Source organism: Solea solea, chromosome 21, assembly GCF_958295425.1.
Source record: "Solea solea chromosome 21, fSolSol10.1, whole genome shotgun sequence".
NCBI lineage: Eukaryota > Metazoa > Chordata > Actinopteri > Pleuronectiformes > Soleidae > Solea > Solea solea.
Genome location: NC_081154.1, coordinates 13,784,159 through 13,811,140, shown reverse-complemented (window position 1 = coordinate 13,811,140; position 26,982 = coordinate 13,784,159). Strand labels below are relative to the sequence as shown.

At 42.6% G+C, this 26,982-nt stretch overlaps 1 protein-coding gene across 2 annotated transcripts in view; it reads left to right on the top strand.

Moving 5' to 3' along the window:
• Positions 1 to 26,982, top strand: part of LOC131448697 (adenosine kinase-like) — a 122,869-nt gene that overhangs the window by 51,802 nt on the left and 44,085 nt on the right. For both annotated transcript variants that reach the window (XM_058621370.1, XM_058621371.1), the window contains exon 6: positions 459 to 567. In XM_058621370.1, the coding sequence (XP_058477353.1) occupies positions 459 to 567 (109 nt within the window). The remainder of the gene's footprint in view (positions 1 to 458; positions 568 to 26,982) is intronic.

Here is a 26,982-nt window from a genome sequence, read left to right as displayed (position 1 = left end):
ACGAGGACTGGCTAATGAGCAGTGTTAAGATAATGCCACCTGTTTCACATTCCTGCTCCCGCCATTCACCACTCCACTCAAGTGTTCATGCAGTCATGCATTTCTGTAGGGTTTTTATTTTTTTTACCCACTGTTTTTTGAACAAAGGACAGTTTTTCCAGATGATGTAAGATATAATGATACAAGTAAATTGTATTTTTTGCTGGTTTTTCCATTTTATTTGAATCGCTCCTTTTTTTGAGATCAGCAAGTGTTTGAAAAGGAAAGAAAAATAAACACATCCAGATGACTTTATTTCACCTTGGTTCAGACATTCTAAGAAACAATTATCTTCTTATCATATCTCCAAAGAACAAAGGAAAATCTGGAGCCTGGGTGTTTTTAGGGATTTTTTATGTGAGACAAAATTAAGATGGATGATAAGTGAGGCAGAAGATTTATGGGGTCTGTCTCGGCAGGTCCCTTGTTGCTAACCTGGCAGCGGCAAACTGCTACAAAAAGGAAAAACACCTGGACTTGGACGGCAACTGGGAGCTGGTGAAGAAAGCCAAGGTCTATTACATTGCAGTAAGTGAGACTCTCTACATTCAAAATGATTGTTCCCTACCTCTATTGCCAGAAGAGGACAAAATGTTAAGAGGCTTTATTCAGGAAATGCCTCGGCGCGCCTTCTGCATTGTCAATACATCCATTCATCCCTCTGTCAAGTAAAATGAGCTATGTTACCTATTGAGACAATACAGCTCCATTCTCCCTATTTTCCCCTCGTCTTTGTGCGCGGAGCTGCAGCACAGTGTGAAATTGTTCTACATGTAATGCATTCATTCATTTCTTTTAATGTGGAGACAAGCCAACAGGTGCTGTGAAAGTGTGAAAATTGATTATGCAACTTCATTTGACTTTGCCCCTCCTCCCCTCTCACACAGTCCTCCCCTTACAGACAAAACACACACACACGCAGATTGAGGAGGACAGATGTATGTCGTTCACATACACTCTCAAAGCTGCACCACTGAGGTAACGTCTTCACTTACAGCTTCTGGAGTAGGATGGCCTGCCATGCTCATGTTTCACTGTTTGGGATTACATTTAATTCCAGCAGATCCACAGTGTCTCTGATGTCAAGTCAAAATGATAGCCTTGAAATTACGCTGCATTCCACGTCTTTAAGCAGGTCATTATCGGCATAAATCAGTCTTACGGCCCAGCCATCAACATACTCCTTGGCATATTGTCCTAAGTGAGGTTCACAATGGTTCCCCTGTTGCCCACAATCCCTGTAAAGTGTACTGTAGTGCAATAATGATAGAGGCTTCATAATTAGCCGCCCAGTTGAAGAAACAAACACCTAAAAGAAAGCTATCAGTGCTGGTGCCAGAAAGCAGTCCATCCTCCAGAGTTTGTGTGGTCTCATTTTTAGCCTCTGCTTCACATTAGCAAACACTGCACATCCTCTGCAAATTGGCAGTTGGGCTTTGCCCACATCCGACAGTCTTGTGCGCAGGGAAAAGCTTCCGTGGGATTTGAGATGGGATAGAAGGGCCACAAATGGGTGTTTGTCAGTGCTTGGAATCTCAAACACGGTGTTCAGCGTCCCTCCTGGGCCTCTTTGTCAAAACAGGGGGATCATTCGCTTTATTAGAGTCCCATTCGCGCTTCTAAAGTACTTAGCCAGATACACTGCCACAGCTATTCCCACTTAATACTGTGCGGCGTGTCTAGACCGGTGTTCACCAAGGCCTCCTCTCTCCATTAACCTTGTCGAGAGCACTCAGATGTATTTACCCAATTTACAGCCAGATTGTACATTTTCCCCCCCCTCCCTCCCTCTCTCTCTCACTCACACTCTCTCTTATTCTCACTCTTCCAACTTCGCCTGTGTATTAACGTGCATTGTTGATTTTCATTAAATCACTGCTGCACCTTGTGCTCGCTCTCTCGTACACGCTAATCTGTAAATTTAATTACCAAAAAGCACAAACGCGCTCATGTCCGCATGTTACTCGCTCGCACGCGTGCGCCCGTGTTTGTTGCAGCATGTGTGTTAAAGAGGTGATTGATGATTCCTGGCAGAGGCTCTCAAGGTGCCTGCTACAATGTGGTGTGATTGGATGAAAACAGAATTATTAGAGGGCTCTCGCAGCCAGTCTGGCTCATGCAGCAGCAGTAGTGGCAGTGGCAGCAGCTGCAACAGCAGCAGCAGCAGCAGCAGCAGCAGCAGCAGGGCCAGTGGCAGACGCAGAGCACGCAGGCAGCACTGCCATTCCTCACAAAGGGAGAGAGAGAGGGAGAGAGAGAATGTTGAACTCCTGCCAAATGTTTGGTGGCAGGCTGTTGCTAGGAAATCTGGGTCCTTAGGCAAATCATTGCACAAAGACCAATAACAAAGGCGTGAGGGGGAAGAAGGAATGGCTAAACGCATTTCAGGCAGACGATATCTCTCTCTCTCTTTTTCTGTTGTTGCTGTTCCTGACTGCCATCACTGCTGCAGTGATGTTTACAGTTACTTCTTTCCCCAAGGATTGTAAACATCAGAAATGGAGGGTGATGTATTGTGTGAAAGGGAGATGAGTGACTCTAATTGGTGAGGGTGATGTGTGCGTGCTGGCCCAGTTAGCCTCCTCTTCCCCCCCTCCTTCCCTCCGCTCCCACTTTCCTTCCATCCCCATCCCCCCTTGGTCCTCTATGGACACCCTCCTCCTCCATCTCCTCCTCCTCCTCTCTGCTCTCCTTTTTTTCTGTCTCCTTTTGCCTCCCCCCATTTTCTCCACTCTGATACACACGTACATTCGCTGCTAAACACACTCACACACCATGTGCACACACACACACACACTCTCTGCAGCATACCACTGGCTTGTTTTTCCTTAACACTGAGCGCTTTGCCCTGTAATTTGATCTCCACTGCTTGATGCATCCTCTATGATGCCACTATGAATTAACCTATGGCTCCACAGCTCCTGCTTAGTCCCTGCTAATAAAATGTCCTGTCCTAACTCGTGATATTTACATTCAGGGAAAATAAAACACAAGCACTCTGTGCATCTCCCAGCCAGTTACAAAACCAAAGAAGAGGAAGGGAGACGAACAAGACAATTGACTGTGAAAAGGCCTGTTAATGACTCGGCACAGATGGTCCGAAATAACCCAAGGATAGACGGAGGAGACACTCGCCTATGCCAACTGGCATGGTACAAAAAAATCTCACCCAATGAGACACAAGCTGCAGTGCTGTTAGGTCACAAACCTGATCACAGCTGTGGACATTGTTCGTTTATGCCCTTAACTAACGGCTCAATCCCCGTTAGCCAGCGAGAGGTCAGCCACGCCTGAGGAAAACAGCTAGCCCACCTTTTTCTTTTTCCTTTTTTTTTTTTTACGGCGCAGCAAGTTGGAGTAGAATGCCTCACATTGTTAACACTGGCACACTGCATATAGCATTAATTGGCAGTTGTGTTCTTGCCCTCGCTGCAGGGGAAAGCTGAGTTCAGCTTCAGTCACTGTAGCATAATATGCAAGGGAAAAAAAAAAAAGAGGCGAAGGGGAGGGCAGAGGCAGGGGAGAGGAGAGGGAAAAAAAGCGCAATACTGGCACCACAAGCAGCACGTCAGCCTGCTTACACCCCAGAGTGGCACACACACACACACACACACACGTATATGCACACATTGTTACTCCACCCCACCAGCCCCTGCAATTTGCAGCCAAAAAAGCAAAGGGAGAGGTTTTCAACACACCACACACACAACTAACTGACACCTCATCAGCCAGCCGAAGGGCTGATTAGCACAGAGGTGACTGCGGCTGTCTCTCTGTCCAACTCAGAGGACACACACTGTCCTCATGCTGACCTTGAGCTTCCTCTCTCCTCTCCCTCTCTCTTCCTCTACCCTTCTTCTCTATCGTCACCTCTCTCTCTCTCTCTCTCTCTTGCTACTTCTCTTTATATCCAGCTCTCTCCCCCACCTCCCTCTGTCTCCATCTCCTCCCTCCGCCTTTTTTTTCTTTCTTTTTCCTCCCCTGTCTTCTCTCTCTTTCCTCTCCACTCTGTACTGCACCACTCTGCACTGCCCCTGTCCTTCTACATAGCCAGGGAGGGATCATGAGGTAAAATGAAGGCAGTGGAGAGAAAGAGGAAGGGAGGGAAAAGAAGAGAAGAGAAGTGGAGGCGTGGAGAAAGAACAAACTGGCAGGCTCCCCCTTTGTCTGCAGGCGATCAGTTACAGTCTTGGTTGCCGATGAAATTTAATCCCCACCGCATTTACATGCCAAGTTTGACTTCTGGCAAGCCTTATTAAATAGATTTGTAAATCATTTCATCTTGATTAGAATCTATTCTCTTGGGATCAACTCTTTTTTCTCCAGCGTTTTGCTTGTGTTTGGTTATGTGCACAGTCTGTGCCCGCTGGTGTAAAAAATGTAAAAGTCAGCCTCTGGGGGTGGTGTTTTTCTGTTTAGTAGGAGGTTTAGGGGACAAAGAGTGACGAGTGCCAAGTCCCGTCCACCAGCCAACCCACTGTGTCAGCAGCACTGTGTCTCCCACTGTCTCCTCTGGAGGTCACGTCGGTGGGCGAACAACTGCTAGGATGTGTCTTCTCTGTATTAGGCTGACACCACAGTGTCTTTAGCGTGAAACAATGTCATTCCAAATTGCGCCTAATCAGATGTTATTTTGTAATTGCCAGCAAGCATCCTATGAATATGAATTCATAATTGTTCAATTACAAGCCGACTGCATCATATTTATTGGCTTTTTTTTTTTTTTTTTTTTTCCTCCCGCTGGCCTGGGCCAATTATAGGATTTCAATCTTGAGGCAATCAAGTGATAAGGGCGAGGCGTTTAGTGTTTGCTGTCACTATATAATTCTCCCGAATGTTAAACATCCATCTGGGAGGGCTGCATTTGTCACAAAGCTGTGCGTGGAGGTGCACCTGCCTAATTGAGTGGTAATGAGCTGTCAGGAGCGTGGGCTTGGTGATTGGCTCTCAGCGGGGCGTCCCGTGCCAGTGGGATGTATGGGCTGGCCCCGGTGCCTCTGCAGCACCAGCCAGCTCCACAGCCCTGCAGGCCTGAGTGGGCGGAGCATGGCAAATGAGGGTGGGGAGGCCAAACTACGCTGGCTGTGTCGAGACATCCTGTGGCTTTCACTCGACTGAGATTTATTTAGGGTGTTTACCATCTTCTTTACTCCTGATTTGGTTTTTACCACTTCATGTCAGAGGTGACGGAAGATTCCAGATGTTTTTGTTGAAATAAAAACAGTAGAAGTTTGACATTTTTGTGTAAAACACTTTTCATTAATTCCAGAACAATGTCGCCACATTTTACAAGGTAATCATCTACTTTGTAAAAAGCTGTAGAGTAATTGTACTATACCATGTTTTCCAGTGATCATGTATTAAATATAGGAGGAAGGGTGCAATAGTACATTAGTTGCCTTAGAAATGCAGTACATTCATTAAGTAGCATAAAATGGAAAATACCCACTCTTTTGAATATTTTTTTTCCCCACACTGTTGTTCCATTTGTTTGTTTAATTTACTTTCACATTCAGCTTCTGACAAAGGAAGAAAGTTGCGGGACGTCATCGCTCACCTGATCTTGTAATTGCGGAGGAGAAGGAGAAAGAAATTGATGCTCAGTGGCATCTATTTTTGTCAAGATTTGTGTAGTGCTATTTCTCCCATTTAATTGTTTTTGTTGTTGTTGTTGATGTTGTTGTTAGAAATGTGGGTGGAAATGCTTAGAAGTTGGCAGGGCTCTTCTGGTTTTATTTTGGGAGTTTTTATTTCCAGCACCCTAATTTGAACAACAACAACAACATGGGGGGAAAAAAAAAAAGTGTATCTTGAGTAATTGCCTCTTCGGGGGTGAGCGTGTAGTGTGTGTGCGCACATATTTGGACTTTGGCAGACTTCCAGGCTGTAGTCCATATTACTTCACCAGCGTGCAGTGACTTTCTCCTTGTACACCCACGTTCCCTTGTAAAAACAGTTTTTCTTTTTCAGTAGGGAAAACACCATGTCCTTTCACCCTGGATTACTCTGTGCATCTGCTCCACCGGCAACAAGTCTGCTTCCCTCTGTCTCTGTGAAACAAGGGATGAAACAGTTCAGACTTAATGATAGTTCTACTCTCCATCACCTTGTCCTCTCGCTGCCTCTGCATCAAGACGTGCGTGTGCGCGCACCTTTTTATTCATGAGACCAAGTTGTAAAGCGTGGAATAATGTTTCAGTCCTCCATGTTGTGGCCATTTGTTTGAGTTCCATGGCTTAATTGAATAGACTGAGTAATTATTTGTCAAGTAATGCTGAGCAGAAAATAAATAGCCACTTTGCGGCCGTGAATTGTGCCTGATGGCCATGTGTTGATACTCTCACCAGGGAGAGTAAAAACCTGCTCTACTGGCTAAGTATCTGATTAAGATTCACATGATGGAACCACAGACGCTTTAGGATAGTGTGTCTCCTGGGCAAAGATAGTAAGTAGAGTTAAGTGTCAGATGCTGTTACATTATCACGCTGGTGCCTTGATTGAATAAATTTTGCAGGAATATTCTCCTCAGCACGAACTCGGCAGCACTCGGGTCAGCTTGTTGTTGTTGGTTTAAAAAAAAAAGAAAAAAAAGTGTGCTGCAAAGAATCGCCACAGATGTGCATCTCTGGGCAACAGATGCTGGACACTGTTCTTTGAGAATTATTTCCTTCTGCATGGCTTTGTTTTTCTCTTTTATGTCGCTATTATTTGTTTATGGTCTGTAATAAGCCTGTGCATATCTTCCTTCTGCCACTTTGGCCGGCATCCAGTGTAAACCAGTAATATTTTTACACCCCCCTTTTCAAAGGAGACTAATGACTTCTGAAGATTATAATATTCCGTAATGATTTGATAATTCGAGTCAAGTCAAGATTTTCCTAATGACACACATCAACTTTTGCTCCGTTGACTGAATATCTGTGTTCATTCAGCAGTAGCCAGTCAGTGTATTTGTATTAATTACTGCTCTTTTTGTTCCTGGCAGACAGGACTGCACAGAATGGAAGTTTGGCAAAAAATGAAGTCACAAAAATAATCGCGATGTACTCAAAGTACACTCGATGGCCTTTTCCAGAGCCTTATTTTGCATCAGGATGGCTGCATCGTCTTCTTAATGCAACACTTGAGCACACACCTTAAACACTTGAGCTTTATATTCAGTGGATAGATGAGTGACAAGTGTATCAATCTTCTCATCACATGTTTGCTACCCGAAAGACATTTGCATGTATGTACCTGCAAATGTATCCATGAACGTCTGTCTGTTAATCACATCCAACTGTTTGCATGACAGGCTTCACATGTGACAGGTGACTTACTCAGGACACTATTGTGTGCTGACATTAATGTTGTTTAGATGAAAAATGCGGTAGAAATTCAGCAGATCTATTGCTAAGATTGATTTATTTCCTCCTGAGTGAAAGCTGAATAAATCAGTTAATTGTAATTTATGGACCAAAGAAAAACAAAGAAAAATCTCCAATTTGACATCAAGCTTTCAAAGCACTTGCATCACAGAGTGTGTCTGCATGCACACACATATCCACATACTGTATATTATATAGTGTTTATTATAGTTATTAAATAATCACCCAGCCCTAATTTTGCTAATCTAAGTTTAGTTGTGTAAACAACTGAAGCTTGTGGTTTGAGTAGCATGTGTGGGGTTAGCACACACAGTGGGAAAGTGTTTATTTTTCACGCATGGCCTGTCCCAGATATAGGCTACTACTCCTAACCTTATCTATTGTTTCTCAAGTGTGTATTGTAAGCGGCTTTAGAGGCTTTATGGAGACTTAGCCAGCAGGGCTGCTGTTGCTCTGGTGGAACATTTGGACCTGTGGCAAGTGTCAGATTTTCAGTTAAATCTCTTAACCCAGTTCTTTTTTATTTCCTCCCCTCCCCTTCCTCTCCCTGTCTTTCTCTCTCTTCCTCTTTCCATCTCTGTCCTGCCATGCTAACAAGCCATCTTTGATTTATTTTTCATGTGTTTTTTTTGTTTTTTTTTCCCTTTTCCTCCCCCCTCAGCATGCAAACTCCTGTGCCAGTGGTTAGCCTGGTGCCCAGGCCCTGAGGGGGCAGAGTGGAAACGCAGCCAGAGCAGCTGCACATCCACCCCGACCCAGCAAAGTCCTCCAGTCACACTGTGATGCTGAGGCCAGAGCCACTTTGATTAGCATGTCCGTCGTTATTGTCCAGCTTGAATGTCATGCACCGCGAGTCCAGTCGTCTAATGCGTCGGCTGGCCAACGGGGACGCTCGCCGCAATTACTGATATGGCTGCTTGTTCCAGTGTTGAAGAGAGAGGCCAAGGAGAGAGCGTCCAAGTGCCAAAATGATTGTCCTCGGTAAATAAAAAGCAGACGTCTTCCTTTTTTGATCTCCTATATGTGCGTGCCTTATTTTCAGATGCTGTGTTGCAATCACATTTGAAAGCATTTTGCGCTCCCAACATAACGAGGAGGGACCAATCAAAACAATAACTGTGGTTGCTTTTGACAAAGCCCTTGGCTCACAATTGTCAGAAGATGTAAGCTGACTCATCCACACACAAGAAGGGCATGTATCCCTGGGAGCGAGGGGCGAAAAAAAACTATGATGAATCTTCCCCTCTGTGCTCTCTTCTCTCCACTGAGCGTGCATGGATTAATTACATGACTAGTAGCTAGTTTAGTCCCATTATTTATTTTTCTTTATCTAATGAATAATTTCACTCTCCCTTTCTGCCTCGATTTTATTCTGCTCAGGACTTTTTTCGGCTTCACCCTGTGGAAATAAGAATGCATTGATTATTTTCCATCTAGCAAATATCCCACCAACTGAGGAAAAACATGCCTTCCACCTAATTGGTTTGTTTATCTTGAGCAACAGACTCTGGGTTTGTTTGGACTCTGGCTGGCATCCACACACTGCACCGCTCCTCAGCATGATTACTCACCTTGGGAGGAGGCTGCTGGAGCAAGGTTGATGTTCCCCGCACAGACATCAGGCTGTCATTCTCTCCGCTTATGTGACATCATTTGCCAAGACAGATTTGTTACAGGAAAAATAAATTCAGGCCTAAAAAGGGATTGATTTAAGGACAGGCTGTGAGTGGAATAAGGCGACAGGAGGGATGGGGGCTCCCAGACACATTTCACCACTGAGAGGGCTCGGGCCGGATCCAAACAAGCTGCCAACAGAAGATGGATTCTGGCTTCATGTATAATTGATAAACTGTATGTTCTAGGTGTCAGCTTTAAAGAGGGAGCTAGGACTATATCAGGAAGCTATTTTTCCTCTCTGAGGCGAGCATCATTTTTATTTTGTCCTCCCCCGTTCTCTGGCTTATCTTCTCACTTCAGAAAGCCCCGTTGAAAATTATCGTTTTCTTTGAAGGCGACGTTCAGGAAGTGCGGCTTTAAAAGCACATCCTGTCCCTGCGCCTATTATGAGAGCTCGTCGGGGGCAGATAGCCATCTGCAAAGTTGACTGTACATCCTGAGTTATCAGGATTAGCCATCTCACTCTTGACACCTAGCACATTAATATTAGCCATTGGAGACTCTATCCTGCTGAAAGCAGCATAAAAGGATTAATGCAGTGCTTATCCTTTTGGGAATAATGCCCTTTATTGAGCGGATTTGACACTGTAAAAGCTAATGATGACATTGAATGGAGCCAGAATAAGTAATGGTGCATCATCTCATGTCATGCAGCCAGAATGGTCGCGATTTGCATTCCGACGGCTCTGACTATCGATTTTCTGCTGAAGGCTTACGCTCGTTTTTCCCCCTGCAACAGTAAGAAAGTGTTCCTCAATCATCAATGTCCTTTAGCTAATGACTCGCCGGCATGCTCTGTTCTCTGTCACACTCACTGTATACGCCTGTATACTTTCACCTGCGAGCGATCAGAGCCGTTACTGTACACAAAAACGCGATATAGCACCACGTCCTTTCCCCCGTCTGTCACACGGAGACTGCGGGATTAATGTGGCCTCGGCTACTCACTTACATCGTGATGAATTTCTATTCTGCCAGTCAGATCTGTGAGTGTTTGCAGTACAGTTTGTACCACAGAGGCTCATCTCTTCCTGTGGACAACATGAGGACAGAATACCAACTCTGCACCCTATCATTTCACACAAAATGATAGCTGTGAAAGGCACTCTCTTTTTAACACAGGAGTTTAACTGCAACAAGTGCTCTGATTTAATATTATTTCAAATATATACATACATATATATATATACATATATATATATATATATATAATATATATATATATATATATATAATGTATATGTGTGTAAACATCATGTAAACTTAACATCGGTGTAAACAGGAAATGTGCCTTCATGGGGTAACCAGGTGCTGCCACACAGTGAGAATTTAAATCAAGCTAAAGTGATTGTAATTCAATGGGAGAGAGTCTCCTTGTACCCTTGAACTCCGAACATGATTTGATTATAAAGAGGTTAAACAACTGTAATAATAAATCTGTCAAAGTTTTAATAAGATGTGTCATTTTCTATCAGGCATTATAACACTGAGGGGCAGACAAGTGGCCATCAGGGCCACCTGAGAACATTTGCTCTCTTCTTTCTTCTAAATTGCTGCCTCCCCGAGGTGTTTTTTTAAACTGACAAGATAGTAACCTTATCAATCACCGCTACTTCCCTCTCTCTTCCAAGGACTTGTGTTGATATGTTCTAAGTGCTCTTTCCTTCGGCGGCATTAATGGGCAATATCGTATGCTCATTTCAGCCTTGCCTCCCTGTTTCTTAATGAGCTGATAAACCCCCAATTATGGAGACGAATCCCGATTTCTGATTTGCATTACTGACTCTTGTTTCACCACACACAGCGGAAATGTACATGATTGAGGTGCTGAGATGCTGGCCTGCCTTTCGTCTGTGTGCACGTTGACGTGCGTGTGCTGGGACACAGGAGATGGACAGATTAGATTATACAGTAGATGCTGCACGGCTCCGGCCGTTTGTGCGTAGAATGTGATTTAGTTGTGAGGTTTGAGACGGGCTGCGGGGCTGCTCTGGGCTCTGTGATTGGTGAGGGGACAGACTGACAGTGACAGTGGGGTGGTAATGGCTCTGAATAAGGAGGAATTGCCCCTGAAAGGCCCCTATCCTGGTGGCAGAGCAGAGCAGCCCTGTCCATATATGTATATTGCAAAATAAATTCTTCTCTACACCTGTGCAAAGAGAGCATCTCTCTCTCTCTCTCTCTCTCTCTCTCTCTCTTTTAAAACAGAACTAGAAATCTATTTATAGCTTCACCCGTCTGAGGAGAAATAGTGAAAGAAATGGAAAATGCAACCCTTAAAGAAACCCAGCCTTCACTTTTATTAAGTATCAGCAGCTGCAGCATTGCCACAGCTCATTGGATGTTGAGACATCAGGGAAAGTAAAAAAAAGATGAGAGGATGTTGATGATTTGAACAGGAGGGAGACGTACGGCTGATCAAGGTCCTTTAGTTTAGACCACTGCATGTGTGATCAGACATATCCGTGAAAAGTGCAATTGCATATGAAATCCCAGGTTTGTCTTCATCCAGCCACATATTTGCTTCTCTTGCCCTCCGTGCCCCTTTTTTCATCTGTGAAACTGAAACATCATGTCTCGAACTTGGGCTGCGGAGCTCATGCAGTTCATGAAAAATGCATCCACTCAGCTGTTTTTCTAAGTCCTCGCCTGTGATACTCTTGTCATATCATATCCATGTCATGTCAGTGTGTGTATTAATTATGTAGCAGGCACAGTTGTGGAGACGGTACTGATGCATCTCAACTAGACGTCCTTTGTATATTACTGACCCATCGCTGGGCAATATAAACAGGACTTAATTAAGGATGAGACGATATTTTAATATTAATAATTCTTACTCTGTGTTTACAGGGAGCATTTATTACCCCTCCGTCAGCTTCTCCCCACTGGCTTCATTTTCTTCCCCTTAGAGTCTTACTCTATTCACCCTCTGTGGTCACTTTTTCTGGTTCAGCTGAGGGGTTCGACCCAGTCATCCTGCCTGGCTTTAGTCCCTGTTTTTAGTCTGCCGAGCTCACAATAGCTCAACATGTTGTCAACAAACGGCACCCGGCAGCACCGTTTGAGGTGTCCCAAATTACAAAGGTAATTTATTTCTTTGCAAGCAGAATTATGCATGAGTAAGAGGTCATATTGTAATATGCAATTGCTCAGCAGTTACACACATGCCAGATCCGCTGTTGGGGACTTGTGTTCCTGTTTATGAGTCCTCTCAGTGCTGTAATCTTATGAAACTATGCACTTACATTCTCTCACCAAATGAATATCAGGAGGCAACACGGCTCTGGATGGTTCCTCTTGAAATACAGCTGTTTCCCTCCGGTCCTCTTCCTCCTCCTCCTGTAACAAATGGTCTCTCGGGATTAAAACCATTGCAAACACTTCAGAGATATTAATCTTCTTCCAGGACCTCATTTCGAAAGTTGCATTTAAAAGAGGGAAGAAGAAGAAGAAGAAGGAAAAAAAAGACACACAGACACATTTGTTATGGGTTCCTTGCTGGTGTAGATTAACTACATCATGCAGTGAAAGCATATTTCACGTCGGGTAACTCTAGCGTTGCCAACAACTGAGTCAACATCGATAGCATGTTTTGCGTAACGCTAGAGCGATTGTTTTACAGCGTGGAGATTGCAGCGTTTTGGCAGGAATAATTGTAAGTTCAAAGCGTGGATCCGTGAGTGTAGCCTGGGGATAGATTTCTGGAGAAGCTGACACTTCAGACGTATTATGAAGCCATCACGTCTAATTTGCACAGACCTCTTTTGTAATTTACCCCCAATTCAGAGGGAACTGTCTCCTGCTCTGCAGCACAATGCACACTCTGCTTGTATTGTTCATGCTCATTGGAACAGACAGTGAGTGAATGAGTCTTGGAGCTCAAATAATGTGCAGCGCTGTTCTTGTCATATTTGTTGCTGTGTAATGGCTCCTGATTTGTAGTTTCCTGCGGCGCCTTTTTGGTTTTTTGGTGCAGGGCAGACGGTGCAGCACGACACACAGCAACTGTTTTCTGTGCATCCATTCCAAGCAACTTGTTTACAAGTCGCAGTTGAAGCAGCCGGTTGACAGTTAGAGGACTCTCAACGCCGTGTAGTCTTTGAAAAGGGGGGAGGAAACCTCTTCAGAGGAAGGACTGGGGTTTTTCCACATGCCGCCCAGACATTCTCACACATATTGAGTTTGTCTGTGTGCATCTTTGAAGATGCAAATGTGTCAACCACATGTAACCAGCCACCCAGCGAGAAGCTGAGATGCTCAACTGCCTTTCTCACGGCTCTTAAATGGCTGCCAGTGATCTTCAGCTGCTCGGCGTGTCTGTGAAGCCTGCAGCTCTTCTTCAACGGAGAGATTAGTTTTTGTGGGATATTGAATGATTTGTGCACGTTTATCATCGGCAAAAAATGTCAGTTTAACCACATTAGGAGACAGAAGAGAGTATGTGGCTGTAAAACTTTATCATCTCTCATGTAGCAAACTGTTGGAGTAGTGCTTTTAAAATGAAACAGAAGCCATTAATTGGCCAGTAATGTAAACCATTCAGCTGAGTTAGTAAAAAGATTTATTAGTTCACCTTTTTAGATGTAGTTTTAATTCCATTACCAAGTTTAAAAAAAGCCTTTTAGTTTTCAAATAAGTGCTGATTATTTTCATGATTATTTGTCTAATCCAAACAACACATTTTTGATTATTTCCCCTTTATTCAATTAATAAAATTTATTAGTTTAGTAATAGTTACTACTGAAGAACAAAACAGAAAGCTGTATTTATTATCACAAGTTGAAGGCTATGTATCCCAGATAATGGATTGATGTTATTGATATCTTCCAAATGCTCATTAGCACAGTTCAGAGCCAGCGGCAGGAGAGGAAATGGGAGATTTGTTTTATATTCAAAATGAATGCCAGTTGTAATGCAACTACTTGTTTGATTTATTTTGAAATGCTCACTTCCTGCCCTTTCTTTCTCTCCATCTCTTGTTTGCTTTAATCTGATTAAAATCATGGCCGATTACAAATTACACCCTCCCTGTTTACACGGACGTAAAAAATAAATAATCTGTCTATGATATGCGTACACATATACATACATGCATCAAGCATTCAAAAATAAACAGCAGTAGAAGAAGCCGCTTTTCACTCCTGTTTATATTGTAAACAAACATTGTTTACCCTTCATGTCTCGGCTCAGAAATATGTCATGTTTATGTCGAGCAGACACGTGATCATCCAAACCAGGACGTCATGAATTCACCTCCCTCTTGATGGAATGAAATTTGAATTGGCATGTTTACATGAAGTGTTTTTAATCCGACCCGGCTTTTATTCTGATTATTTGCCTCCATGTAAACACACTGTAGCTTTCACATGTTCTTTATTTTAATGAATGCAGTCGTGACAGACAGTGGTAGCACCTCCTGTCATGCAAATAGAAGATGTATGTGGATTGATTTATTTATTCTTTTTTTTTTACCTATTAATACGATGGCAAGTCGACACAAAAAACTTGTGTTTACATTATTTTTCCCCCCTCATCAACGCCGTTGATCATGTCGACTAATTGTAGCCGCCCTATCGCACATGCAGTCGCTCTTCAATCGAGGGAATATTTATACCTCAAGCTTTGCCAGCCAGCTTTGACATCTGGTGTAAGGAAAAAAGACAAGCACATCATAGCCTGGCATATCCTGACAGAGGAGACATTCGTAAATTATTAATGTTTTCCCCTTGCACTGTCACCTATCATTGCGCGATCCCTCTACTCCCACGTTTTTTGAAATGCAAGAGTTGTCGTCCTGCTGTGTGGCACAAGTCATGTTCCTGCCTCTCATTTCAATATCTGAAGTGAAAGGTCACGATGATATATTCGGTCCTGCCGCGGTGACAGTGACTTACATGCCGCCGGTTCAAGATGGTACACTTTCATGAGGCCCACCCAGCCTGTCGAGCAAACTGATAATGAATCAATCTGTGTGAAACATTTATATGACCCCCCACTTTCTTTTTCCTTCCGTGAGGCCAATTAGAGCATCCTTGGTGGCCCCTGCTGTCTGAGTCAGGGAAGCCCCTTGCATTGTCATATCAATATTCCTCTGTTGATCTCCAGCTGAGGCGAGTCCGGCTGCTCTTTCCACACATTGCTAATTTGCATTCGCCAGCATGTGTTGAAAATGGCATGCAGGCTGCCTCTTCTCCTTGTTCCTGAACCTACTGTTGCCTTCCTCTCGCTCTGTCTTCTTCTTTTTCCTTTTTTTTTATTTTTTATTTTTTCAAAAGGGAAAGGAAAGGAAAGGTTTCTTGATTCCTGGCATGCCAGAGAAGGGCCCTCTGAGGATTACATTGGCTAAGCCCTTATCACTCCAGGAAATTCACTGCCTGCTTAAAAAAGTGGTAGGAGCAGAAAATCAAGGGGAGGTGTTATTCTTTTTAAGTTCCTCCGTATTCCCATGGAAAGTTATTACAGGTTTGAAGAAAAGTCCTTTTTTTGGCACTCAAGTTTTTCTCGTAACTGCATTTCATATTTCAGCCTGGGTTTTTTTTTCCAAGTGGCTGGTGGAATTTCAGAAGTGGAAAATGTGAAGGCAGGTGTTTGAGAGTGAGAGAGGGTGAAAAAGAGAAAGAGAGAGAGAGGGGGGAGGTTTAGGGAGGGTTGTGCTCACTGGGAAGCGATGTTAAACATCCAGGGGAAATGTTTGTTATTCTAATGGGATACCACCATGGTAACAGCTTTTAGAGACTCCCAAGGCTTTGTGTGCAGTATATGCACGCTTTCATCAATCTCGCCTTATTTCTTTTGGGATTAGCAAATATAATCAGGCCCTTTCTCCATGTCGTCACCTGCTTATCAACATGAATATTATATGGTGAAATTTAGCAGAACACAGCCCTGTTGGATGTGGAGAAAGCAATACACGGCCCATTAATACGAATCACAAATTGAAGTGAGTCACTAAATGGATTCAGAAGTCATTAGTATTCCTTTTTGTGCTGAATGACAACCCAGGATGAATAGCTTACATATTTCTCATGCTTCATTTTTTTAAACGTTGCAACAGAACAGACCGGAGCACTTTTTGCTTGTCTTCAAGTTAAACATGTTTGAGACGGCGGTAATGAATTATGTTATTTTTTAATACCTTAACCGGGGATTTTAAAGGCAACTGAGTGAACTCATTTACAAGGCTTGTTGAAAAAAAAAACGGAGACCCAGTCTGATGAGGAGCCTCCATGTTTAAAAGGCTCCAATAACTCGTAAGCCCCTGTCAGTTTTATACCTTTTTTCTCTCCCTCTACAGATTTCCTTAAGTGGCTTATGTGAATTGCAATTGCCACATTGAAGCAGGGAGTACACAGAATACATTTCTTTCCGGGCCGTGACCAGCTAACAGCACATTGAACTTGTGCGTGTGGTGATGGAGAGGTTTCACTCACACACTCACACACACACACATAGCACTGCTATGCCATGGGAGTGTATCCTGACCTCAAGCTAAGCCCCCAGCCGGAACAGCCTTCTATCAAACTCACAACACTACTCTCTTATCTACTGGCATTTCTGTCTGATACAAATAGCCAAGGCGTGATATAGTTGGCTACATGTCATATCTGGCATTGTACTTCACTCTATCTGCTCCCCTCTCTGTGAAATATAATGCTTTTAACTCACCGGCTTTTTGCCTTGGCTATTTTTTCTCCGACTGAAGTAGAGACAGAGACCAGTGTATTTGCTCATCTTGGCCAAAGGCCAAAGGCTCTTTCTGATATAATCCCCACCATCGATCAGACTTTGTTTACTCTAACATGGTTTCTTCCCCTCCAGCAATTAGAAGCCAACCTTCCACCTCCCTGCTCCTTAGACCAGCTTTACACGTTTATTTTTCCCTTAAGTGGTCATTTTTCATGTTGCAGCCAAGCACCAAGAAATGTGAGTTTATATTAAGTAACCAGACGGACAAGTTGGATTCCAAGATGTTTGTTAATGTTCCTTTGAAGAGGAGAGCTCTCTCTCTCTCTCTCTCTCTCTCTTACTCTCACTCCAGTCATCAAACACTGGTACACATTGTACTGCATTATCAGGAACTTATCAAGAGATGATTCACACATTGGCTGTGTAGCACTCCAGACCCCGTGTGTTTCACTTCGGCTCCTCCACTTAGAAATCTCAAGCACTTTGAGTTTTTAGAAAAATGACTGTGTGGGTGTAGAAGCTGAGGATTACGCCGCTGTCCATCTGAGAGGCTCTCATCATAACAAAGTAGCAGGAGGGGCAGGGGGGGGGGGGGGACCGGTCTTCTCTGTGGTCTTGGCTAAAGAGGTTTGAAATCCACATAAAGAATGGATCATTTTCAGCCTTTGTGATCACAAACAGAGTCAAGGCCAGTTTAAGCTCTTTAATGCCCAGTATACAGTGCATTAGCTGCTCCAGTGAGATGAAGTAAATGATTGAAATATTCAGACTCATGACACTTACTGACCACTTTATTATATCAACTTGTTCAGGACATATGTTAATGCAAGTATCTAATGCATCCAGGCTTGTAGACATGAAACTGAAGTTGTAACTGGGCATCAGAATCAGGATTTCAAGTCATTTTGAACATGACATGGTTGTACAGGCTGCTCTGGGTATTTCAGAATCAGGATTTCCATGCACAGTTTTCCAGAGATTGGTCCAAAAAAAAAGTCCATCCAGTGTTCAACAGTTCTCTGGACGAAAATGCCTCGTGGATGCCAGAGGTCAGAGGAGGATGAACTGATTCAGCCTGATATAAATGTAGCAGCGACTCAAAGAACCAGTGGTTACAAGCGTGGTGTGAATGCACACGACTTGGTTATAGCGGCACAAGATCACACTGGGTGTCACTCCCGCCGCTTAATTAAAGGGTGTACCTAATAAAGTGGCTGCTGAGTGTATGTCAGGCATCAGCAGTCGCACAGATCTCCGTGGTTGCTCACAGAGCATAGTAGGCAGAGCAGATTTGTTATGACAGCTGGGTAAATTGAGATTTACTGACACATTCCGAAGCACAGTTGGATATAAAATGAAGAGATTTAAAGAAATGAATAAGTGAATCCTGTTTTAGCTAATTTTACAACAAGCAGCTGAACACACTCTTGGCGTTCTATAATCACTTCATGAACTTAGATAATTGAAAATCGATCATTGTTCACCAAGTTTGTCCGAACGCTGTTGCAGATGATGTGTTGCGGTTGTAGGTTACAAAGCAGATGCACCTGTAGCAGCTGTTTCTAACCACTGATTCTTGTGAATTTCCACCTTGAGCAGTTAAGTGTTTACTTAAATACTTCCAAGGATCATGTGGGAACACTCTTAAAAGTGGAGGACAGAGAAGCCTTATTAGTAGCAGAGCACACAGAACGAGCCTTGTTATCCTTTTGGTTTGTGTTGCTTGTGGACAAGTGTTCCTGAGTATTACCATGGAAACATTTCTATTCCAGGGGCAAAGCGACTGCTTCTTTAACCTGAAATCGGCCAGTCTTCCTTTTTCTTCACCTTTACTTTTACTCCACCAGTCCAAACGGAGCATTCAACCCTGTAGCTTAGTAATAAGAAGTAATATTTTACACTTTACAGATAATACATCTGAATTATCAAAGGCAAGCACAGTGCTGATGCCTCCACACAATTTTAATTTAACATGTAACACATTTCTTCACCCTGTTACTTGTGCTTTTGGCAGACAGTCCTGACGCCTACCATCCACATCTGATTTTTGTGAATTTTTAGGTTTTTGTTTGACGCTCAAGACAGACTCATATTTTCTGGCTGTGATTATATCCATCTCAGCCTGAGATGCTTTTCCCATGTGGGGGAAGCTCTTAGCACACTACACTAATAATATTTGAGTGCTTTTGAGGGAGGAAACTGTCTGTTTAGCCCAGCGGAGAGCAATAACTTTCACAATAACTCAAATTTAAGCGCAGGAATGGTGGCCAACTTTTAATGGTATTATCATGCATTCACTCCGAAAACTTGAAAGCTCCTTCGGCTTCTTTCAGTCTGTCATTTTTTTTTTTCATTTTTGCTTTTGATCAGTAAGATTTTGAAGTGCTGATGATGTACTGCCATCAGCTGTGATTAGCCACGCACAGGTAGGGAAGTACTCCTCACCGAGCAGTGAATTGTAAAGGCAATTCCATTTTTTTTAGTTTTAGCATAGATTGACCCATTTTCTTAACATTGGAAACACCACAGCATTGAAAGACTGGTAAAATCTTATTTTGCACTGCACTGACGAGAATAGTAAACTTTGTGTTGAGTGCGTCTCTTCTGCTTATGCTCCTCCTCTTTGGCTACCTCCATTTTATTCTTGTTTTTCTTTAAAAAGAAAATCCCACTCCAAATATGGAAGCATCCACACTACCCTGGCCCCTTAGAGCCTCACAATTTTAAAAATGTAGTCCTTATCCACACTGAAACATACAATCTTTTTCATTCTTAAAATGTTTTCCGTCATCATTTCAAGAAATGACTCTAAACGCTGTAGTACATATGCCAGGCCTGTACGTGGCGCTGTAATGCTCCTATAGAAACACATCAAAAATGGAGAAGAAGAAATGGAGCCTGTGCATAAAGCTTGCACCTCGTGTCCAGACTTTTTTTTTGATTTTTAAGTAAAGCTTGATATTAAATAAATATACATTACAATGTATACAATCACTGAGACAGAGACAGAATGAACCAAGAACAAAGGGACTTAGGAAATAAAATAAAAGCTAACATAAGATAGAACGACAATGACAAAGATAGTGACAGCGAGTGCTAAAGTGAGAGAGAGCTGGGACTATGACATTATTGTTTTCCCAAAGTAGTGTAATTGTTGTGTACATTAAAATGCAAGGGTGGAAGTTTGAGATTCTTTCCAAAAATAGTGTTAATAGTGTTTTATGGCCCCCAAAACATTGGTCTCATGTGTATAAACAACCGAAACAATACAAAACTTTGATGGATTCTTTGAAATTCTTACACATTTTGGCTCCGTTTTCTTTTTAAAAAAACACTCTAGGGCTGCATTTTAGTTTAAAAGGGGAAATAAGAATTCAGAATGAAAAGCTAACACTCAAGGAGCTTTTCCAAACACATAAATTAGTGACAAGCAAAGCAGTTGTTTTCAGTGTAAAAACAGTGTAATTAGAATCAGTTCATTAAAAAGAATAGTTCAGTATTTCCTGCATGACCTGAGCCTAGACTCGGTCTGACACAGTCACTGAACTAAAATACGGCTGAACGGGTTGTGATTGGGCTCACAATCGCCAGCTTTCGTCAGTGCTGTCGCTAAATACACCAGACTCCTCTGTTAAATATTGAGATTTTAGAACATTTCTTGCTAAATGTTGGAGATTAAAGCATGTTTTCAGGATGTTTCAGTCTTTTTAACTGACCTACAGTTCAGCATTGCTCAGTGTGATTCTTGTGTCAGACGTCGCGCTCATGACTCTTCCAGTGACGTCACTCTCTGACCAATCAATGGCCGGCAGTCTGTTGACGTCATATTTTAGTATTGACTCAGCTCGCTTAGAACCTCATCAGAGCAGGTAGTAAAAAAGTACCAGATACCAGGTACTATCACTAATGGAGTCGAGTCGAGTAGTGCTAGAACTCGCTCGTACTTTTCACCATTGTTGTTTCTTGCCAGTAATTATCTTAGAAATGTGTACTTTAATGGTCACTCGATATGCATTTCAGGTGTTTTGTTTTACTTCTGGAACTAAGCTTAAACGCTCATCTAGACGCAGATATTTGTGTCATCTGAAAAACACCATTTTTTTAAATGTAGAAAAAAACGTAGCAGTGTGAATGTAACCTTTGCGTCATCTGTGATTTCACCCTCTTGACCGGACCATAAACAAAGATGAACATGGGGTGGATAAACAAGGTCTTAAGTTTCCTTGCCTTGACAGTATTTCTTACCACTTGTCACTTTATATAGCAGTGTCGTTTCTTTGCATAATTCCACGGTGCATTGGCTCGACTTGATTTGATTTAGGACCTCTACTTTCAAGGAAATTGGACTTAGGGTATGAAAGTTCACACTTCTTGACTCCAGGCAATTGATTTTTTTTTTTTTCCCCCCTCCAATGAGGGGAGAGTGTTAGCACCATGTTGTGTCACTGAGGTCTGGAGACACTGAAAGTGTCACTGTCAGCTCCGTGTGATCTTACCATTTCAAGCTTAGCAGGCGTCAATCTAAGGAAGGAGAAAATGTTTGTTTTTTATCGAAAATTAGTCATCCGTGATTTTTAAAGTCATTTGTGAAGGTTAAAACGTGAAATATTTGTCTGATTTGTAAAGTGGTGGTTAAAAAAAACCCGATGACATTTTAAAATGTCAGCTTTCGCACATGGAAGTTGTGTCAGACATTTGTAGGTAGTTCTCTGACATTTAACGGGCTGAACGAGTGACTATTGACAAATCAACTGCTATTTAAAATCACATATTTTGTAATTTTTAATTATTATTTTGATTAGATTAGTGTTTCATTTTAGGTTTGTATTTTGTAAAATGTAAAAAAAAAAGAAAGAAAGAAAGAAAGGATAAGCATCTATTTCAGATATAATATAGATACAATATACACTGTGTTTCTATTTGAATTGAAGGTCAGAAAAGCGAGGAGTTAGGCATCCAACATGAATCATTAAAACTAACATATTTAACAGGATCTAAGATGAAGAGGCCAGGCGAGGTGAGGAGCACCACACTGTGAAAACAGTTGTATAACGCTGGAGGAGCTTTTCAAAGAGGCTTAGCTTTGTCTATGACTACAAATTAACTCTGAGCCTCAGTTACAAACTGGGGGAATCAGGTTTCAAAGTCATGGGCATTAACCTAGCAGGCAGGGTTTGAAGTTGTAGTGCGTAACTTTTAAATACAACCAAATGTCTGTTACGTTCAAAACCACTGTCAAATGAGTTCACACAATGCCGATTATCCGCTCCACATGACTGAAAACACAAGTCTCACAACTATTTCAGATGAAGAACACGGCATAAAAATCATGTTTCTGTTTGTGACGTCCAAGCAGAGGCAGAATAATAACTTCAACAACAATAAAAGAATTAAAGAATTCACCAAAATTATGCCCTTGAGATTTAGAGGTGCAGTAAGTTTTTTTCTGTGAAATTCTACTCATATCTTCATGCAGTGTCCTAGCTGTTTGTAAAGTTTTTAAACACAGTCTCTGTTTATGGGAAACAAAGACGTTAAAGAGCGAGATGGAAGCCTCCGGACCAGAAACAGCCACTTCCAAGGGAACGGTCATTAATCGTATAGGCCAGTGGTTCTCAAACTTTTTATACCAAGTCAACTACAGACTTTTTACAGATAGTTTGCCCTCTCATCATCCTCCTCTTCCTCAAATATACTACGTATAGTGCAATTAGGTTAAGATGGAGCGAGAGATAAGGTGAATTATTATTATTTTTCTATGCACTCTATGTCAAAATTTACATACCCTGGTATATACAGCAGACCAGTATTTCTGATTTTACCACCAGAGGAAGCGTGCGCTACCACTGGAGATACACATACCACAGTTTGAGAACCATTGCTATATGCAATTGCACATAAATGATCTCTCTTATCTTGTCGTGCAATTACCACCTGTTGCGTCTCAGAGGAGATAATGTGATCATTCCTCTGTCTGCTGTTATTTATGAATGTAGTGGCTGGAGCTTCTGAAAGAGCAACGAAGGGAGGGGTTCATTTATTTTGGCTGTTGAGATCCAACGTTAACGTTCGCCAGCATTGCTGACTTTGCCTTTCATGAAAAGACATTGTTCTGTTGGAGTGTGGGAAGTGTAGGTTCCAGTTTATTTTGAGCTGAACCTATAGCAACGAGGATTTCACCTATTGCTGCATTCATTCTGTCTGCTCTTTTCAAACAGAGGCATTATAGAACTGGAGAAAATCCCCCGAGAAGCCCTTTCAATCAGAAATTGTGAAATAATAAATGAAATCGCCAAAGGATTCATATAAAAGATGAAATCATGGAAACCTACAACGGCACTTTGCTTGCTTGCTTGTTTTTGCAAAAGTTCTAGATTTGTTTGTGCTCTTCAAATCTAAAGCAACCTTTTACTTTCCTCGCTTCTTTCAAGTCTTATTTTGGTGATTAGGCAAAAAGCTGTTGCTATTTTCGTCCAAGTGCCCATCGTATTACCGTTTAAATGAGATGAATTTTCATTATCAGCAGGTGTGAATTATTAAAAGTTCTTCCTCTGCCACATGTTCAACTATTTTTGCTGGCACTGAGCGCACGCACGCACACGCACACACACACACACACACACACAGTCTGAAGTTATTATTAGGCTAAATTTAAGCAGCCCCATGTCCTCTACTCTGAGCAGTGGGCACCATGCTCCTGCATTGAGTTTGACAGCCTTCACACAATATTGTGCAAGGGCGCTCCCTTAGCTTCTCATGCTGGTTAAATGTAATATGGCAGATGGATGGTATTTGCAGACAGAGCGGGGGTCTCACCCTCCCTCTCAGTCTCTTTTTTTCACCGTCTCTTGCCAGTACCTCAGACATTTCAAGGGGGAGAAATATGTATCAAATTAACTCTTAGCAACAGGGCCTCTGAGCTCCCTGCCCTTGTCTTTTCAGCAATCAGAGCTTTGTTATTTTAGTCTTTCAACCAAAACCAAACTGGATTCAATGGCTTCAGCAATTACCTGTAATTTTCCAACCTAGTGCGCTAGCTTTCACCAGAGAGACTGCGTGCGAACAGTGGAAGATTGTCTCCATGGCTCCTCATTTTGGTGTTCAAGTTAAGTGCACTAATTCATTTACATCTACCGAGTGCCACATTTGGAAATGTTCACTTCCCAGCAGCAGGAATGTCTGTGGAGATTTGGTTTCTGTGTCTGTGCACAACCTTCGAGTCACTGAAACTGGAAACCCCTCCGCAGTGTCGACACTCTGACACTGAACCTCTGCTTTATACATCTGACCCATATATTAATCCGTTCTTTCAAGCCAGTTGAGAAGAGACAACTCTGAGGCCCCCCGACATCTGTTTTCACATCGCAGACTTTTATCCCATTTTTCCATCGACCCCCACAAACTCCCCTTTCCATTTCCCATCCTGTTCTCAGACCGTGTAAGAAACTACGGGAGATCAACTTGACTCCAAAAGTGTACGTGTGTGTGTATTTCTGTGTGTCGGAGTGATGTTTCCCCTTCAGAGGCACTGAAGGAGAGAGAACTGCTCGCACTAAAATGCTAATTAAGTGCAGTGTGGCAGACAAGGACACTTGAGAGTGTGTGCATTAGCAAATTTTAACTCCCTGCAAACCAAATAGTTTGTTCTGGGCTAATCTCCCAAAGATGGAGGCAAGCACAACATCAGAGAGCTCAGAGAGTAAAAATACAGACTGCACACACACACACAGAGAAAGAGAGAGAGAGAGGTATGGTTTTCTTTATCATTACCAAGATAACACAGTTTTAGGAGAAGAAAGCACCTCTTCTGGCATCATTTTGCCGTTTCATCTCTTCACAGAGGTACATATGGTATCTGTAAGAGAGAGTCGGTTTGTGCTCTGCGGTGAATTATTTTGTGGATTAGTATTGGCATTTAAATGCTCTTGGCTTTAAATCTTGTCTGTTTTAGATCTTAAGTACATTCCTTGGCATCCAGCTCTCCCGCTCATGGCTGGCCTCTTCCCCTGGCCAACAGATTTTTGAAACTGTAGTGCTTAACAGGGGAGCGAACAGCAGCCATTTGAAAAGACCCCGGGAGCTGATCTCAAATTACTTTTTTAGTGCGATAACACTCAAATCAGACAAATTCTACCGGTGTTGTAATTCCAGCAAAACCTGGAGTATATCTATTTTTTTTTCCCTCTTTCATCCATTACTTCACAGAGTGGAGGCATCTAAGGTTAATGTAATTATGCTCTCTGATGGTTGTACAAATTGCAGGCAGGTAGTGTGACACACACTCCCCTTAAGTGTTCTGTGGTTGGCTCTAATGCCTTGTTTTATCCACGCTCATTAAGATGACCTTGGCCAGGTATGTGTGGTTTTCGCCGCAACCTTCTAGCCGCGTCTATATATTTCAAAAGTACACAACAGGAGACTTTCCTGACTTCAGGGTGGAAATATCTGCTAACTTAAAAATCCGATAATATTCAAACCAGAGAAAATGATTTATAAATAAATGCTGCAGCATGTAGTAAGTAATGTCTCCGCCTGGTTGTTAAATCCTGCGTTTGTGGCACATTTATGTTGCCCTGGAGATCCGGGCTGACATGATAGCCCCTTTTCCTCATCTTCAAGTGGCCTTTAAAAGCACGACCCTCCCTCAGTGTTTCCAGTCCACTTGGCTTCCCTCCAGCTCCCTCAGAAGAACTGGATGAATTCCTAGATATCTGATAAGCTTCACCAGAACATTTTTCTTAATGGCAGAGAGGAGAAGAGGCGGCAGATGCGTATCAGTGCAGTTGAAATGCCTCGCAGTCAGTTCAAACATCCCTAAAAGTGCAGGGACTGCTGAATCATGTCACGTTCATTATTCTCTCTTGGTTTAATTCCTCAATCAAATTAACTGATGCAAACAAAACGTCATTCGAATTGTGAAAAACCCTGTTGCCTTTTTTTGCGCATTTTCACTTGAAGTGAAAAGCCTTAAATGAGGTCTTTTCATCCTTGTAATTTTTTTTTTCCTCCTCTCCAGGCAGTTTGCGACACCATTAATCACTTACCTCTGCTTGTTTGTCCTCTTTCTTTCTTCTGTTTATCGAGCCAGAGACTGACACAGATTCCCGCAACACCCCCCCCCCCCCCACACACACACACATCATCCCCCCCCATCATGTGTGAAGGTCTTGTTTGTCCCTGTGTGTTTGTGTGTAAAACAGCAGGACCTTCAGGATCGCGGAGTAAAATATATCTCGCTACTCTAGCGTGGCGTGCCAGAGTTGTCTTGATGGAGATGGAGTCATACTGAGCTAATGAAGCTCCAAACCTCAGCTATCGATCCACCTCGCAACGGTGCTTTACAGAGATAACTGACGAGGAGAGCAGTGTGTGGCATCACACGCGCTCTGATCTGTGTGACATCTAATTCTGTGTAATGAACCCTGTGCACCAGAGAGCATGATGGGGGGCTGTCTATGGTAATGACAGGGATAGCCTGGCCTGGGTGGTTTTTGAAAGGCTTTGAAACACGGAGGGTTTGTGCTCCGGGCTTTCCTAACAGAGAGGAATGTATACCTAGGACAAACAAAAGTCTCTATTTGAAACGTAGATGCTTTACAGAATTGTACATGATCTACTTTTTGTCTTTGTTGCTTTAAAATGTACACTTTTTGCCTTTATGATGCTTTTCTTTATTATGCTGCCATTGCTTCTCTTCTCTCCTCAAGTATTATCTATCTCATGCATGTCTTTCCCCTGAGGTTTCCTCCAATTTTGTGCTGATAGAAGGTCTTTCTTATCTGACTCGGGTCCTTAAGGGTCTAAACTTACAATCACATTACTCCTCCACCCAATTAAATTTCCCCACACTTTGCACCAAAAAAAGACTGTGCTGTTCTTTGCTGGGTAAGAAACAAATGTTGAGTGGAGCATTCAGAAACCTTAAATGATGTATCAGAGCAATTATGCGGTTTGTAATCTAGTGGTGTGATATTGTACATTGTCCAAAAGCAGTTAATGCAGAAATGCTTCTACTTTCCAGCAGAGGCAGAGAGCCGAGCAAAGGTTAAGTAAAACCCATTAGTGGACTCGAGCCAGGCAGAGAGATCGAACCAAAACAGGGAAAAGCGTGAATCCATGAATTCATCAGTTGCAATTGGTTTTGGTTGCATTCAGACTGATAATAGCACGAAAACAACAACACACAAGAGGATGGATTAGTGCTGCTTCT